This window comes from Notamacropus eugenii, chromosome 7 (genome assembly GCF_028372415.1).
Source record: "Notamacropus eugenii isolate mMacEug1 chromosome 7, mMacEug1.pri_v2, whole genome shotgun sequence".
Taxonomy (NCBI): Eukaryota; Metazoa; Chordata; class Mammalia; order Diprotodontia; family Macropodidae; genus Notamacropus; species Notamacropus eugenii.
In genome coordinates this window covers 165329522-165347209 of record NC_092878.1, presented here as the reverse complement: position 1 = coordinate 165347209, position 17688 = coordinate 165329522, and the positions used below count along the sequence as shown (strand labels likewise).

The 17688-nt window shown below is 41.4% G+C and overlaps 1 protein-coding gene across 3 annotated transcripts in view; it reads right to left on the bottom strand.

The window, feature by feature from the left end:
* Window positions 1-17688, bottom strand: part of SEC24D (SEC24 homolog D, COPII coat complex component) — a 105433-nt gene that overhangs the window by 65467 nt on the left and 22278 nt on the right. For all 3 annotated transcript variants that reach the window (XM_072625372.1, XM_072625373.1, XM_072625374.1), the window contains exons 4-8: window positions 16953-17101; window positions 11896-12171; window positions 8251-8384; window positions 2913-3024; window positions 43-170 (exon numbers count right to left, since the gene is read on the bottom strand). In XM_072625372.1, coding sequence (XP_072481473.1) covers window positions 43-170; window positions 2913-3024; window positions 8251-8384; window positions 11896-12171; window positions 16953-17101 — 799 coding nt within the window. The remainder of the gene's footprint in view (window positions 1-42; window positions 171-2912; window positions 3025-8250; window positions 8385-11895; window positions 12172-16952; window positions 17102-17688) is intronic.

Genomic DNA, 17688 nt, shown 5'->3' with positions numbered 1-17688 from the left:
TGAGTTATTAAACTGCTGTACACTCATGTCCAATTCTCTTACCTCATTTGGAGGAACAGTGGCAAATGGTTTGATGATGGCAGCTAATGGCAGCTGAGATTGCTTGGCCATATCTGAAGTAGATGGGAAGCAGTACGTTGTACACCGGATATAACGAGGACTGGCATTCCCTGAAACATTCAGAAAGAGTCATTTAAAAAACCAGTGAAAAAATACACCCCATAATATTCACATTAATAATAATAGAATGGACCTAGCCATTCACGTGGGAAAACCAGCTGGATGAGGAGCACATATGGTTGTTGCTTTGTGGTCTTGTCTGACTCGCCAGGAGCCCATTTGGGTTTTTTGGGGTTTTTTTTGGCAAAGATACTGGAGTGTTTTGCCATTTACCTCTCCAGTTCATTTTACAGATGAGGAACTGAGGCAGATAGGGTGAAATGACTTGCCCAGTCACACAATTAGTAAGTGTCTGAGGGCGGATTTGAACTCAGGAAGATAAATCTTCCTGACTTTAGATCGGGCACTCTCTTCACCACACCACCTAGCTGCCCTGAGGAGTGAATATTGCCATGCATAATGACTCCTACAGTGCAAATAAAGTCATTGTGGGAAGGCAACAAAATTCTGGTCCAGTACAGCAATAGTGATATTCGTTGCCAGAGTGAATGAATACAGCCTTTATTTCTGCTAATGATCAATAAACTGTTTGTGGAGAATATAGGAAGGTTTATCCGAGTGTTGGCTGGGAAGTATCTGTTGTGTCAAAGCAAGATATATAAATAATTTTTAAGGGGTTATATATTAAATAGAAGGCAGCTAAGTGGTGCAGTGGATAGAGCACTTGGCTTGGAACCAGGATGACTCATCTCTACGAGCTTAAATCCAGCCTCAACCTCAGATACTTGCTAGCTCTGTGACCCTGGCAAGCCATTTAGATCTGTTTGCCTCAGTTTTTCATCTGTAAAATGAACTGGAGAAGGAAATGGCAAACTGCTCTAGTACCTTTGCCAAGAAAACTCCAAAATGGGGTCATGAAGAGTCAGACACAACTGAAACAACTCAGCAACAACAATTTTAAACAGATTATAACATTTGGTCCATGGTCAACCCATTGAATCTGATTTAATTCAATTTGATTAAGTATTTATTAAGCTATTACCATGTGCCAGATGTCGTTCTAGAGGTTGGGGAATCCAACACAACAATGAAATGATACCTGCCTTCAAGAAGCTGATATTCTAATGGTGGTGGGGGGTGGAGTGGGGAACTACATCCTAAAAATACACAGATAAATGGGAGGGCATTAACAACTAGGGAAATCAAGAAAGACTTTTTGTAGGAGGCAGCCCTAAGCTGACTCCTGGAGAGTCGGAGAGTCTTTAGAGAAATGTGCCTTGGACAGGTGCTGGAGATGGGTAGTATAGTGCTACATATGCTATATAGCATTTATATTTATATATATAAATATACGTATTTATAAATATGTATATTTATACATAATGTAGAATATATAACCCTTAAGCCATTATATATTTACATTACATGTGCTATAGAGGCTTTATAGCTATAAATGCTCAGATTTATAATTATTAATCAGTTTCACTGATTTTTTTCTCTTTTTCTTTTTAAAAAATTTATTTATTATACAGAATAGCTCCCTGGGAGAGATGGGAGGGATACTGGGGGAAAAACAAAAGCTATCAATAAAATCTAATTTTTTTAAAGAAAGAGAAAGATGGGGCGGGAGGGGCGGTGTTCATGGTGTAACCATGAATTCAGTACAACAAATAGAGAAAAGGCATCCTTACAATATTTAAATTCTAGAGGAACATCACAGGCCCACTTGAAAGAAACAGAAAGAAACAGGCTGAGAAAGTGATCAGTGACCTCACTGTGCATCTCACATACAATGATCATAGACCCACTGAAGCATCAGAATAACCTTAAAGCTTACATTTTAGAAATGGCTTTTGGTTTTCTATGTAAAAAAGGAAAACTATCAAATGGTACTTGAAAAAATAATATATTCCTACAAATGATGTAATCAGAGTTACCATACTGTGTCTAGTTTTGCCTAATGGGATCAAGGACAAGAAAGCTAACCCCCCTTTCACAGGACATTCAGTCCAATCCTTGACTATAGTTCTCCTGTACCTCTAAGACTTTTTAGACCCTTCCTTCTGGCTGTGTTCATGTTCTTCATAAAATGGACGATCTAGAACTATGCCTAACTCTAGATGTGGTCGAGGTAGGGCAGAGTGAGTTAGGGTATCCCTGCCCCTATGTCCCGCTTCATTCTTGATACCTTAAACTCACCTTTTCTTAATGTAGCCCAATGTAGCAAGAATTTCAAATAGCAAATCAGCAGTTTAAAGCTAGAAATGGTCTTAGAGACTCATTCACTCCTCATTTTACAGGTCAAGAAACAGAGAAGAGGGAGAGAGGGGAAGAGGAGGAGGGTGGACCAGGGACAGGACAGTTAATTGAATTGCTTATGGTCACACAGTGAATCTGTGGCAGGTTTGACTCTGTTTTTTTCTGACTGTTATATTATGCCATGTTTTTCATGACTGAGGAACTTATTTTGGAAATACATAGGCAAAAATATGTCAAATGAAAAAAGAGAAATTTTAAATTAAAGAAGTAAGACTTGGAAATTTTCCCTAAAATGATTATTTTATTACATTCAGTTTTAGCTTAACACTATTTGTCAAAGGGCACAATTCAGTGCTGAGGATTCTAAAAAGTCTTTGTTTCCAGCACAGCAGAAAGATGTGATCACAAGGTTGTTTTACTGATGAATTGGTCTCATATTATGGACCACAGTATGGCTCCAGGGTGTTTGATTTTAGTAAACTGTCCCAACTCCGAGAAGTCCAAAAAAAAAAAAACAACACTGAAAGAAATACCTTGATCTTGGATCATACAGTCCGTGGTTACTAGAGGAGGAATCTGGCCTCTTATGTTGGTAGCATAGACTTGACCACTTCTGGTGGATCTGTCATTTTCAATAACCTGAATCTGTCAAATGAGAAACCACCAAAAAGTAAGGATTCTCTGAATTCATTTTTTAAGATTCAGTAATCTAATTTGTTATGTATATAGAAAAGAGTATGGTCCAATGACTAGAAACTCAGTAGTCTCAGAACCAGGAAGACCTTGTTGAGTTCTCCTTTTGCCATATGCATGTTGTATATCCTGAGGCATGTCTCTAAACCTCTCAGTGCCTGGCCTACTCTATCAGATTATAATTGCAGAGAAAGTATATTTCTTCATGCAGAATCTCCTACACTTATGAAACAAGGTAAAAGCAGCTATAAGCAAAGCCTTAGAGAAAAATGCTAATTGGACCCAAGTCCAAAAAGAAGAATAACTGGAAGAATTAAAGAAAGAGCTAAGAGTGGTAGAAGAAAAACTGGGAAAACAAATGAGAATAGCACAAGGAAATTATGAAAAGAGTATTAACAGCTTGATATAAAAACAGACACAAAAACACTGGAGAAGATAACACCTTAAAAAGCAGAACTGACCAATTAGAAAATTAGTTACAAAAGCTCACTGAAGAAAATAATTCCTTAAAGATTAGAATTGAGCAAGTGGAAACTAATGACATCATGAGATATCAAGAAATGATAAAATAGAGTTAAAAGAATGAAACTATGGAAGAAAATGTGAAATATCTCATTGGAAAAATAACTGACCTGGAAAACAGATATAGGCAAGATAATTTAAGAATTATAGGACTACCTGCAAACCAACAAAGAGCCTGGCCATCAAATTTCAAGAAATTATAAAGAAAAACTGCCTTAGAATACCTTAGAATCAGAGGGTAAAAATTGGAAGGACCTACCATTCATCTCCTGAAAGAGATCCCAAAATGAAAACTCTTAGGAATATTATAGACAAATTCTAGAGCTCCCAGGTCAAAGAGAAAATATTACAAGCATCCAGAAAAAAAAAAACCATTCAAATACCATGGAGCCACAGTCAGAATCACACAAGATTTAGCAGCTTTCATGTTAAAGGAGCAGAGGGCTTGGAATTTGACATTCTGGAAGGCAAAGGAGCTAAAGTTACAAACAAGAATGACCTGCCCAGCATAACTGAGTATAATCCTTCAGGGGGGGAAATGAATATTTAATAAAGCAGAGAACTTTCAAACATTCCTAATGAAAAGACCAGAGCTGAATAGAAAATTTGTCATTTAAACATAAGACTCAAGAGAAATATAAACGGGTAAACATGTAAGAATAATCATGAGGAACTCAAGAAGTAAACTATTTACATTCCTACATGAAAAGATGAAACATGTAATTCCCAAGAACTTTATCTTTATTAGGGCAGTTAGAAGGAGTCTGCATAGACAGAAGGCATGAACATGAGTCAATTATGTTGGGATGATCTCAAAAGAAATGAAGAAGAGAGAAAGAGAGGAAGAAGCGAGGGAGAATGGGGCAAATGTTCTCATATAGGAGGAGTACTAGGAAGAGGTCTTCTAGTGGAGAAGGAAATAGGTGGGGTGGACAATTCTTGAACCTCACTCTCTTCAGAATTGGTTCAACAAGGAGAGAGCACACACGTGCACATGCTCACATGTGCGCACATGCTCACACATGCTCACACACACACACACTCAGTAGAGCATATAAATCATCTCAATAGGGAAATAGGAGGGGAAGGGGATAACAGATATAGAGGGATGATAAAAGGTGGATTAAGAGAGGCAGCAGTCAGAATCAAAATGGACCTCTGAGGAGGCACAGGACGAAAGACAGAGAGAGAAAAATAAATAGAAGAAAATAGGATGCAGGGAAATACACAGTAATTATAATTGTGAATGGGAATGGTACAAGCTCACCCGTAAAATGGAAGTGGATAGCATAACGAATTAGAAGCCAGAATCCAATAATAATGTTGTTTACAAGAGACCCCCTTGAAACAGAAATGTACACAAAAAAGTTAAAATAAAGGACTGGAGCAGAATCTCTCATGCTTCAGCTAAACTAAAGAAGGCAGGGTAGCAATTATGACTGCAGACAAGCAAAAGCAAAAAGAAATAACCGGAAACTACAATTTGTCTGAAGATACCACTGACGATGAAGCAATACTGAAAATTTTTACATCAAGTTTCTCTGATAAAGGCCTAATTTCTCAAACATACAGGGAACTAAGTCAAATTTGTCAAAATAAGAGCCATTCATCAATTGACAAATGGTCACAGGGCATCAAGAAATCAAAGCTATCTAGAGTCATATGAAAAAGTGCTCTAAATCACTATTGATTAGAGAAATTCAAATTAAAGCAACTCTGAAGTACCACTTCACATCTATCAGAAATGAGAAATGCTGGAGAGGATGAGGGAAAATAGGTACACTAATAAATTGTCGGTGGAGTTGTGAACTGGTCCAACTTGGAACTACACCTGAAGGGTATACAACTGTACACTCTTTGACCCCAAAATATTACTACTAGGTCTGTATTTCAAAGAGATCAAAGAGAAATAAAAAGGACCTATATCACAAAAATATTTATAGCAGCTTTTTTTGTGGTGGCAAAGAATTAGAAATTGAGAGGATGCCCATCAATTGGGGAATGGCTGAGCAAGTTGTGGCATATTATTTTGATGGAATACTATTGTGCTAGAAAAAATGACTGAGGTGGGACGAGGGGGGAGTGGTTTCAGAAAAAAACAAAACATGGCAAGACCTATATGAACTGAAGCAAAGTGAAGCAAGAAGGACTGGTAGATCATTGTGCCAGTCTTCTTACATTCTAAGTGCTCCATGAGTCTGCCATGCTGGTCTACCTACTCTTCCTTAAACACTATAGCACTCTATTGGCTGCCTCTTTTCCTTGGCATTGGCTGGTCCAGAGCTCCTGGAATAACTCCTGGATTAACTGGCTGGTCCAGAGCTCCCTCCAAATTTGACCCTGAGAATTCCTGATTTCAGGACTTAGCTCAGCATCACCTCCTTCTAGAGGCTAGTACTGGCTTCCCCCTTTTTCCCCTGCCCAGATGCTGACACCATCTAAGGTTATCTTTGATCTACTCTTTGCTTCCAGTGCATGTTCTGATCCATACATGGCATCTTCAATATTAGCATGTAAGCTTCCTGAAGACAGGAACTGGTTTTGCTTTTTCTTTATCTCCCTAGCATTTAGTATAGTGCCAGGAATGGAGGAAGTGACTAATCAATGCTTGCTGATTCATGCTATGAAATAAGGAAGATACCTCTATGGAGCTGCCGGGCAGAACCCTGGTGAGCCCCAATGGGTGCTGCAGCCTCCTTATGTGCAGCACTTATCTCCCACTATAACATTCACATTGGTCTATGATTTTATTTCCTACTGCTTCTTCCAAATTTTATTTCATGCCACTTTGCTGAATATGTCCCATGATGCCCATGCATCTGTGACATCACTGATAGAGTTAGTTCTATGACAACAAAGATTACCACCCAATCCCAGCTCATGCTGAACTTCATGCTGGTCTTCCCATACAGAAACAAAGAGAAGACCTTAAAAACGAAATCTGGCTAAAGTCCAATAGCCTTTAATTGGTATGAATGAGAGCTGGGTTGTGCATGATGGGACAGTGAGAAGGCAATGATAAAGGTTCCCAGGGAATATTTTGTTTAATTTCAAATACTTGGTTTAGAATTGAACAAATTCAATTTTGACTGGAGGCAGCTAGGAGGCTCAGTGGAGAGAACACTGCACCTGGAGTCAGAAAGACCTGAGTTCAAATGTGGCCTCAGACACTCACTAGCTGGGCAAGTCACTTAACCTCATTTGTCTTAATCCACTGGAGAAGTAAATGGTGAATCACTCCAGTTTCTTTGCCAAGAAAACCCCATGGATAGCACTGGTGTGTTATGGTCCATGGGGTTGTGAAGAGTCAGACACAACAAAAATTTTGATTGAATTTGATGAAAAGAACACTTGTCTGAGAGATCAGCTATGAGATCTTGGGCAGGTTATGAAGCTTTTCTAGATCTCTGTTTCCTCATCTGTAAAACAAACTGATTGGAGACAGCATGACATACTGAAGAAGACACTTGGCTTGGACTGAAGGGGGCCTGGGTTCAAATCTTACCTCAGTTCAAACGGTTCAAAGGACTTCAGTGACATGGGACTGGAGCTCGGAAGACAGACTAGGGCTGAATATATAGACGTAGGAAGCAAGTGCTTAGAGATGCTAACTGAACCCTGGGAGCTGAGATTGCCAAGCAAGATAAAATAGAGGGGAAAAAGTAGATGGTCTAGGACAAAGTCTTGGAGGAACATCCATGGTTAGAGGGTATGATCTGCATAAAGAACTTACAAAGGAGATTGAGCAGCTAGATTGGGAGAGACCCAGGAGAAAACAGTGTCACAAAAATGCAGTGAGAAGAGTGTTTCAAGGGTAGATGGCCAACAGTGTTAAAGGCCATAGAGAAATCAAGGAGAGTGAAGAATGGGAAAAAGTGATTGATTAGACTGGATAATAAGAGATCACTGGGAGATTTAGAGGAAGCAGTTTCAGCTAAAAGAGAGAGCTCAAAGCCAGATAGCAAATGGTTTAGAGAGGAGTGGAGGACAAGACGTGGGGACACCTCATGAGGATAGTCTCAAGGAGTCTAGCCTCAAAGGAATGACCTGGGAAAGAACTGAGGAAGTGGAAGTCCCAGTGAGGAAGAAGGATAGGAATTGTATGACATAAGATGAGATGGAATGATAAAAGACAATGATAAGATACAGGAATTTCAGAGTTTGTGGATGAGGAAGAGAACACTTCCAGGTAGTCAAGGAAACAACCATCTCTGAGAATAGCAGAGACAGACATGAGGAGATCATGGGAAATGAGAAGATGAAGGAACAGGGAAGTCAGGGCATTCAAAAGAGCAGCAGTATCCAACCGAAGTCTCCTAAGAAAAGGGCAAGAGACTGGGAAGATAGACGATGGGCCAGTCATTGAACTCATCGAGGAAGAAAAAGAATGTGTAGGAGGGTCAATAGATAATAGCCACCAAGATCAGATTAAGAGGGTAAATTTGGGTCAGGGTATCTAATAAGCTTGTATTCAGAAAGCATGAAATGACTTTGATGAAGATGTCCAGATTGTTGGGTAGATCCTATAAGGGATGTGGACAACAGTCACAAAGGATGATAAGGGCAGAGGAAGAGTCCACCCAGAAGAGATTGTAAATGCACCAAAATGGACTTAGCTCTGGAAAACATTCAAATGTCTTGATCATGATCACTTACTGGGCTTGGTATAGAGTCCGGATCAAGCTTCTTTGGAGGCTGTGTTGGCCCAGCCATCTGTGTAGGACCACCAGGAAATCCAGCCGGGGAAGTCAGCTGAGCTCCAGGCATCTGGGGAGGGCCATAGTTGGCCCCTTTAAAAACAATGAGATCAACGTCAGCTTTGACTGCCTCAGACCACTTGGACACTGCATGGCTTTTGTCATCTACAGGTATGAACAAAACTGCCTTTGGCCTTCTGTCTATCCTTTAAGTTTGGAACCTTCCAGTGCCCTGACATCTGCCAGTAGCAGAAAAACACAACAAAGGAAAGGGAGAGGGACTAGATCTGGACTTTACTGGTTGAGGGAACTCCCAGGGGAGGAAATTCCCTCTACCAAACTCTCTAATAGTTTGGTGACTCAGAGAAGTAAGAAGTTAAGTAACTTGCTCAGGGTCACACAATCAGTAATGTCCAAGGTGGCATTTGAGGCTGTCAGGTCTCCCTAGCAGGGAGTTACAGTTATAGCTCCCAAGGTCAGCTCTCTACCCACTACAACCTGTTGCCAACAAAGGAATCTGGGAAAAAAGAAAACAAAAAATACCCTGTAACCACCAATTGGCCACCTTCTCTCTTCTTCACCTAATTCTAATATACGAATATACCCTGGTATTAAGCATGCTAAATAGTTTTCCTTTATTGGGGCAGTCAGGTGGCATAGTGGATAGAGTGCTGGGCCTGCAGTTAGGAAGTTAAAATCTAGCCTCAGACATTTACTAGCTGTGTGGCCTTGGGTAAGTCACTTAATCCTGGTGGCCTCAGTTTCCTTTTCTGTAAAATGAGCTGAGAAGGAAATGGCAAACCACTCTATTACCTTCACCAAGAAAACCCCAAATGGGGTCACACAGAGTCGGGCATGACTGAAAACAGCTAAACAACAACATTTAATCATGGAGATAATGTGTGGATGCCTCAAAGAAGTTACAACAGTGTTTGCCCTCTCAGAAAAAACAACATCTGTCCTTGACAGGAAGATTACCACCCCCAGGTCACTGGCGACCATGTGGTATCCCACTGGAGAACAAATGAAATTTGTTGCTCATTTGCCATTGACTCTCTTTCTTGGTAAGAACATTGAATAATTTTAGGTTTATAGAATCTGAGCTGCAGAGACCCTCAGGGGCCACCTATTTCCCTCATTTCCCAGATAGAAAACTGAGGCCCAGGTAAGTTAAATGAAGTGCCCAAAGTCACACCAGAGTGATGGGGACTGGATTTGAATTCAGGTTGTCTGGCTCTAAATTCAATGTTCATTCTAACATACTAGGCTGCATCTGAAAACTACTGATGGTCATGCTAAATCAAAATCATGTTCAATAAAATGAATTCTTATGTGAAAATAATGGAATGTGGGCCAAGTATATTGGAGACTGTTCTATGAAGTTCCAAGTCAGAAAGACAGACAGATCTCTGGGAATGTTCAACTAAGATAATGGTGGGGGGGAGGCCCCCCCTTGGAACCAGGGCTTTAGTGAAGGGGCATTGTCTGAGGGACAACTAGAGGGAGGGTGTGGCTGGAACATTTTCTGAACGCAAATGTCAATTTTCAGCTGTTAAAAAAATGACCACCGAAAAAAGATCAGCTTTACTATTTACATTTGTTTCCAGCAGAGGAGAAAAGAAATTACATTTTTACAAGCAGCTGAAAATTGTATCCAGATTTACTTGCAGACGAAAGTCAAAGATATATGTGAGATTCCCGCTTCTTTGTTAAATGGCAGAGTCAGTGGCCCCTTTTCCTTGCTTGTTAGCAGTGGATAGGGCTGCAGATCAGTCAGGAAGACCTGAGTTCAAATTCTGACTCAGACCCTTATTAGCCGTGTGACACTGGCCAAAATACTTAACTGTTGCCTGCCTCAGTTTCCTCATTTGTAAAATGGGGTTAATAATAGCAGCTACCTAAAGATCAAAGGATATAGTATTTGTAAAACCCTTTGCAAACCTAGACTTTAGTCCTACAAAAATTCTAGCAATTACAGTGGAAGCAGCATTGATTCTGGAGTCATGGACGTGGGTTCCCCTCTGACACGTACTAGCTGTGCGATGCTGGGTAAGAAACTTTACTTTCCTGTGCCTCATTGGCCTCATCTGTAAAATGAGAGGGTTGGATTAAATGACCCCTGAGGTCCTTTGCAGCTAAGGCTCCAATTCCAGATTCCTTCTGGCTATATCTGTGGGCCTGTCAAAGCCTATGGTCTCGCAAAATTCTCAGGAAAGGGTTCCTTTGCATGACCTTGCTGAATGCCCAGAGACTGGCAGGAGATGCATTTATCATGTCTTTCGTTCAGCAGTATATGGGGAGAACATGTGTAGGTACCTATACATCTTTAACTTAATCCTTTTCACAAATGTTGCAACCCATCCAGAGCAATAGCCCAGCTCCAAAGACCAAGGAAATGATAGGACGGAAGGTCATTTGGCCTCTTTTTCTTATGAAAGAAACCTCAGCTTCAAAGTTCTGGAGGTATCGGATGTAGCCAACACAGAGCTTTCTTCTCTACTTAATCAACTGCCCCTTTCACATATGTGTATTCTGGTTGCTAGAGGGACTGAAAGAGAGACCCCTTTCACATATGTGTATTCTGGTTGCTAGAGGGACTGAAAGAGAGACCCCTTTCACATATGTGTATTCTGGTTGCTAGAGGGAGTGAAAGAAAGGCTATGTAAAAGGAAAACAGATAAAATCAGTTTGAGAAGAAACAAAGGCCGTCAGATAAAATGCTGAGGAGAGACACAGACTGTGTGTTGGCTGAGAGAACTGTCCCACAGGGAAATGTTCCAGAGGAAGCAAGAGCATTGATGGAGGAAATGGCAGCAGGGCATTGTGGTCCATCAGCTCATTTGCATGTCATTGTTTTCAGAGTATTAAAGGCTTTAAGGGGGAAACAGTTAATTAAATAACTGTTTGTGGACCACGGGAAGATCATATAATGACTACTGTGGTTGTACCTAAGAGAAATTGGAATGAGAATTGGACAGGGGATTTTGTTACTAGAGAGAACTTTAGGGGAAGGAAAGTTCCTCTGCCAATGCAGGTTGATATCTTCTCTGAAACTGAGGGTCTTGGGAGAGTCTCCTAGAGCATTGTGAGGTTACATGATTAGCCCAGAGTTGCACTGCCAAGAGGCACCTGAGGTAAGTCTTGAACCCAGGTCTTCCTGGTTTCAGCGCCAGCCCTCAGCCCAACATGCTACACTGTCTCATAAAGTGAAGGCTATGATCATTCCTGCTTTTGCTTCCTAATGAATAAATGCTATGATTATGAATTATTGCTTTCCCTTTATTGTTTAGTAAATTATTAATTTTTTAGAGTTAATGGTGTCATAGAAAAAGTGAGGCCCTAGAGAAGAAATATGAGTATGAGATGATGCCTTTGTCCTCCCCCTGTCCTGCCCCTCTGACCCCTCCAGAAGTAGGCAGGGTGGGCCATGAGTGTGGAACACAGAACATAATGCCAGACTTCTGCTCAGGGATTACACTGCCTCCGTGGGTGGGCCATGACTGTGACCAGGCTGCATTCATAAATATGTCAGACATTCATGGAGCCAAAGAGCCCTTTGCTTTCTCCTCAGTATTTCCCTCAAAGGAAACAACGCCATTCTTACCTTGCTGAGGAGGATATCCAGGGCCTGGAGGCTGTCCTGGAAGAGGCAGAGATGGAAAATTGGCAGTGGGAGGGCTAGATCCAGGGAGTCCATCCTGCCTGCCTGCTGGTGGCAACGAGGGTGCAGCACCAAGGCCGTTGTGCGTGCTTGGTGGGGGCGGGAGCATCCGGGGTCCTGGCTGTAGAATGGACGGCTGGGCCAGCTGCGGAGGCCCCTGGAAAGAGGCTGCTGAGGGTGGAGCCGGGATGCCTGGGGAGACCGAACCCATGCCAGGACCTGTGAAAAGGCATGAGGAATAATGTGAAAAGGGACTGGAGAGCAGCATCCAGTACATTGAAGCCTTTATGAAGACCTGACTTCTGTAGTTACGCAGCAGAAAGGCCCAAACCCTTATGAACCTTGTATGCTCAGGATGAGCTGAAGGCCTGTATAGAGTGCTACTTCCTCTGAGACATCTCCAGGGTAAGAACTCTAGAACTCTGTAATCCTCAGGAGGAAGCTGGAAGCAGAAATTGTGCCTTCTACAGCAGCCCAGGTGAACTGGGCACGGCCGAGATACGTATCCTCCAAAACCAAAATGGACTGTTCAAGTGATCATAGAATGTTGGCACTGGAACCCCTTCGAGGCAAGCGTGGTCAGTTAGTCTGCTTTGGTCAGGATCCTAAGGGACCTTGGAAGGAGTGAGTTAGCCCCCATCCATCCCAAGCCAGGACTGAAGTGAGCAAGGAATCAGGGGGTGCAGACCTAGGTGAGTCTGCCTTAACCATGGGCCCTTAACCAGCAGTTCTTAGGACTTGGGTGGGGAGATATCCAGACCTCAGGAACCTCCTTGCAGACTGTTTTTAATCCTTCTGCCAGAGATTTTTACTTGCTTCTGTTTTCATGTACTACTTTTTAGCTGTTCCCTTGTGGTGTCTACGTATGTGTATGTATGTGCATCGACATCTACATCTACATATTTATTAAAGGGACTGATTATTGGAACCCTCAAGATCCGAAGGGCCCATTGTACCAGATGCTGAACAACCATAAGGCTGCTGTCCACCTCCTGTATTTAACAGATGAGGACCCTGAGGCTTGCTGTATTCATGGCAGAGGCAGGGATCAGCCCTCTCACCCCCAGTCCAAGGCTCTTTTCACTACACCATCTGGAAAACCTAACAGAAGAAAACCACCCACAGGAATGGAAAGGCAGAGTGAGAACAAGGATTGAGTGTGGAGCTACAGGAAGCTGGTTGCATGATCATGCAACATGACTTTCGCCATATTGTTTACCTTCCCTGGGACTCAGTTTTCTCTTTTGTAAATTAAAGTAGGTGGCCCCTGAGGTTCTTTCAGTTCTAAATCTATGACGTTATTTATTTTGTACCATAATAAAATATTCAGTTACATTCAGCTGTCAGGTATTAATCAACTAATTTAGTTTCCCCTTGTAGCCTTATAAAGAGTACCTGCCAAACAACCTCTTTGTTTCTGACATGCCATTCTAACTCTTAACCTATGATCTCTGTTCAGTTCTGAATGGCTTCTACTGTCACCTCTAATTCTCCCCTTTCTTGTGGACTAACCCCCCAGATGTAAAGCAGCTCACTGGGCATCAGGTGGGAATAAGGACATGTGTTCTGAGCCACAAAAGACGGGGAAGTCTATATCAAGGCCAACCAGGAAAGGAAGTTATTTTGTGTTTCCTCCAGATTAGAATATTCTAAGGGGTTTACTGGTTGAATGACTTTCTAACCACAATCTCATCCCCCTTCAGTAACAGCAAGGAGATTTTGGCAAGTCTGCCACTGAATTTCATGAGTCAGAGTAAGAAAAGATTCAATACAATCTAAAATTATCCCATGAACAAATATATTTCAAAAGTTGTGAAAAATCATTTGGCTTTCACCTAGAAAACTAGAAGACACCAAAAAAGCAAGAGGTACCCACTCAGTTCAAGTCAATTCAGTGAGTATTTATAAAGTACCTATTATGTGCAGGAGCTGTCCTAGGTGCTGAAGACAAAAAGACCAAATGATGACTAGTCACTGACTTCAAGGATTTAGGGGAAAGGGTATAGAACATGTACACAGATTTCGTAAATACAATAAAATTAGGAGAGAGAACCCTAACAACCAGGGAGATAAGGAAAGGCTTCCATGGATGGTGTCTGAGATGAGTCTTGAACAGAGTTAGAAGGAAGTATAAACAGAGGATAAGATAGGGCTCTGGAGTCAGGAAGACCCATGTTCAAATCTTGCCCCAGATACTTAATAGCTATGTAGCTCTGTCACATTGTCTGCCTCAGTTTCCAAACAAAATGGGGATAATAGATAACAATAGTACCTTTCTCTTAGGGTTGCTGCTGATTTTGGAATGATATAAATGCTAGTTATTGTTACTACTGTTGGAAGTGAGGGAGTGCATTTAGGTAACTGAATATATACATACTGCCTGTGCATAGGACTGTAGGTAGTAGCTCAGTTTCTCTGAAACCCAGAGCAGGTAAAGAGGGTCCAAGGTGAAAACGTCTGGATAGGTAGGCTGGAGCCAGATAGGGATGGATTTAAATTCTAAGCTGAAGAACCTGTCTCTTCTCTTGTAGGTCAGAGGGAGGCATCGAAGACTATTCAATAGGATTGTGCCATGATCAGATCTGTGCTTTAGGAATATCAATTTTTTCTGAATTGGAGAGTAGAGAGCCTGGAAGTTAGTAAAGAGACTGTCAGGAGGCTATCAGAATAGTCTAAGTTAGAAGTGATGGAGGTCTACACTAGGGTGGTAACTGGAAGAGCGAGGGGATGGAATTGAAAGATGCTGTAGAAGAACTGATGCAAAGTAAAGTGAACAGAACCAGGAGAATATTGTACACAGTCACAGCAGCATTGTGTGATGATCAACTTTGGTAGACAGCTCTTCTCAACAATACAGTGATCCAAGTGAACCAAGACTCATGATGGAAAATGCTAACCACATCTAGAGAAAGAGCTATGGAGTCTGACTGCAGAGTGAAGCACACATTCTCACTTTCTTTGTGTGTGTGTGTGTGTGTGTGTGTGTGTGTGTGTGTTTCCTTTTGGCTTGTTTCTTCTTTCACAGCATGACTAATGTGGAAATATGTTTGACATAAAACCTACCTCAAATTGCTTGCTGTTTTAGGAAGGGGGGAAAAGAGGGAAGGAGAAAAATTTGGAACTCAAAATCTTACAAAAATGAAGACTATCTCCACACATAATTGGAAAAAATAAAATACTATTAAGTTAAAAAGGCAGGGGGAAGAAAGATGCTGTAGAGATCAAATGGACAAGGCTTGGCAACTGATCGCTCATGTGAAATTAGGAAGAAGGAAGAGTCCTAGATGAACTTGAGGCTATAAATCTAGAAGAACAATGGGGCCTTCAATTAAGGAAGGACATGTTTGGATGGAGCCCAGGGAAGGTTAGTTTTGTCTCAGTTTTGTTCAGGTCAAGGTGCCAATGGCAAAACCAAATAGAGATGTCTATGAGGTAGCTGGTGATGTAGAGCTAGAGGTCAAGAAACAGATGAAGGATAGTTATTCATCTTGTGGAGAAATGGTAACTGGACTCATAGGGGTTGATGAGATCACCAAAATATGGAGAAAGAAGAGAAGAGGGCCCAAGAGTGTTGGGTTGGGATAGGAATATGCGAGGAGCACTGATGACGTTACTTGGTACTGAATTCTATAGACAAATTTATTGGGGATTAATTTTTAGTTTTGTTCTTATACAAAAGGAGGAGATAAGTTCAGGGACAGAATTAATTCTTTACTCAGAAAAAAACCCCTATTATTTTCAATGCTGGACATTCAATCAATTAATGTGGATGAGATAGGGGTGGGGTGATTCTTTTTAGTTAAAAGTATTCTAAATAAGTTGTTAATTCATCTTAGGGATGAGGTGTATACACTATATTTTACTTGGAGAACTGGTGGCCCAACAAAGCTGATGCACAGGACCCAATCTCTCTTGAATGAATGGAAAGGACCATATTCCCAGTCATTTTAGATACAGTTCTAAGACAAGTTAATCATAAGCTCTAGCTATAGAAGAAACCCTTAGAGATCATCTAGCCTATACTCTCATTTTACAGATGAGGAAACTGAGGCCCAGAGAAAGTTTCTTGTCCAAGGTTATATGTAAGTAGCAAGCCAGATTTGAACCCAGATCCAGTATTTATACTCTTAAACCGTGATACCTCCCTCATTATCTCTAGAAGACCTCAGTGAAAATACTTGCCCATTAACTGGATCTTCCAACCCTCTCCCATTAGCACCTCAGATTTGATTAATAACACTCCCCAGTAGTCCAAGGGACAAGAAGAGGAGGGACATCTCCCCTTATCTTATCATCATAAGATTTTTAACTGAAACAGACAAGGTCAGTCTTCGAGCTGCTGAGCTTAGGAATATGGGAACTGGGATAGCCATCCATGAGCAAGACATCTTACCTTTCTGAGGCTCATTTCCTTCATTTATAGGTCATTGTGTCAGGCTATGGTCCCTTTCTTCTCAAGAATGAGATGCTCCTATGGTATAGTTATATACATAAAAAATGACTCTTTTCCCCTCTTCTACTTTACTTTGCATATAAGTCAAATCAACCAATAGGCACTATTATACACTTAGTATATGCCAGGCACTGGGACCATACAAAGACAAAAATCAAGTAGATCCTGGGTTATATTTTTAACCAAATAGAGTTAAAATTCACTGTGGAAAATAATATCCAACACTCATACATTCCTTATTTTAGGAACCTATAAGAGGCAGTGTGGCATACTGAATAGAGTACTGGACTTGGAGAAAGGGAGACCTGGGTTCAAATCCTGCCTTGGACACTTCTCAGTTGTGTAAACCTGAGCAAATTACTTAACTTCTCTGAGCTTCATTTCCCCCATCTGTAACATGAAGATGTTGGATTCAGTGGCCTCCAAGGCCCCTTCTGGACTAACTCTATGATCCAATGATAGACCAGGGTCCAGCATCTATTGCCCTTGCTCATGAAAAATTACAAAGCACAAGAATGAGCACTGAAAAGGAAGAGTTCACCATTACCATAGTTGTGAATTTGCATGGCACCAAGTTGATGACCCAGTTGAGTGGTGGCAGACGTGGACCCAGGACTGGAATAGGATGCTGGTGGCAGATGAGAGGATGGTGGGTAGGGAGGGGCAGCATTGTTGACAGGTGGAGGGCCTGGAAACCTGAGGAGACAGAAGCATTGAGGTTAGACAATGACAGAAAGGATTGGACAAACTCACCATCTGGAAGGATGGGATGGTTCTTTGAAACCTAGATACTGGTGGCAACATCTTGAAAAGAATGTTACTGTATCTGGAATTAGAAGATTGCGGGGGGAATCCGAGCCCTGCCTCTTCTTATTGTTGTGAGTCCTTTCTTTTCAAAGAAGAGCCATGATATCATGGGGCGATGTTTTGACTTGTGCGTGAACTGGATTTAAGTGAGGCAGAGTTGCTATTTACAGTCTGCATGGCCTTCGTTCCTCTGGGTCTCTGTTTTGTCATCTGACCATTTCAGCTCAAAATATATTGCACAATGGCCTCAAATTCAACTTGTCCAAAAGTGACCTCATCTGTTTTCCCTGCATCCTTCTCTTCACTTCCTCATTTCTGTTGATAGCACCACCATGCTCCAGTTACCCAAGTTTGACTTGAGTCATTCTGAAATCACCCTCTCTCTTTTCTTCCCTTCCTCCCCAAATCCCATCTCAAACCACAATGAATGGATTCTGCTTCTGATACTTCTCTCATATTTGTCCTCATTTACTCAT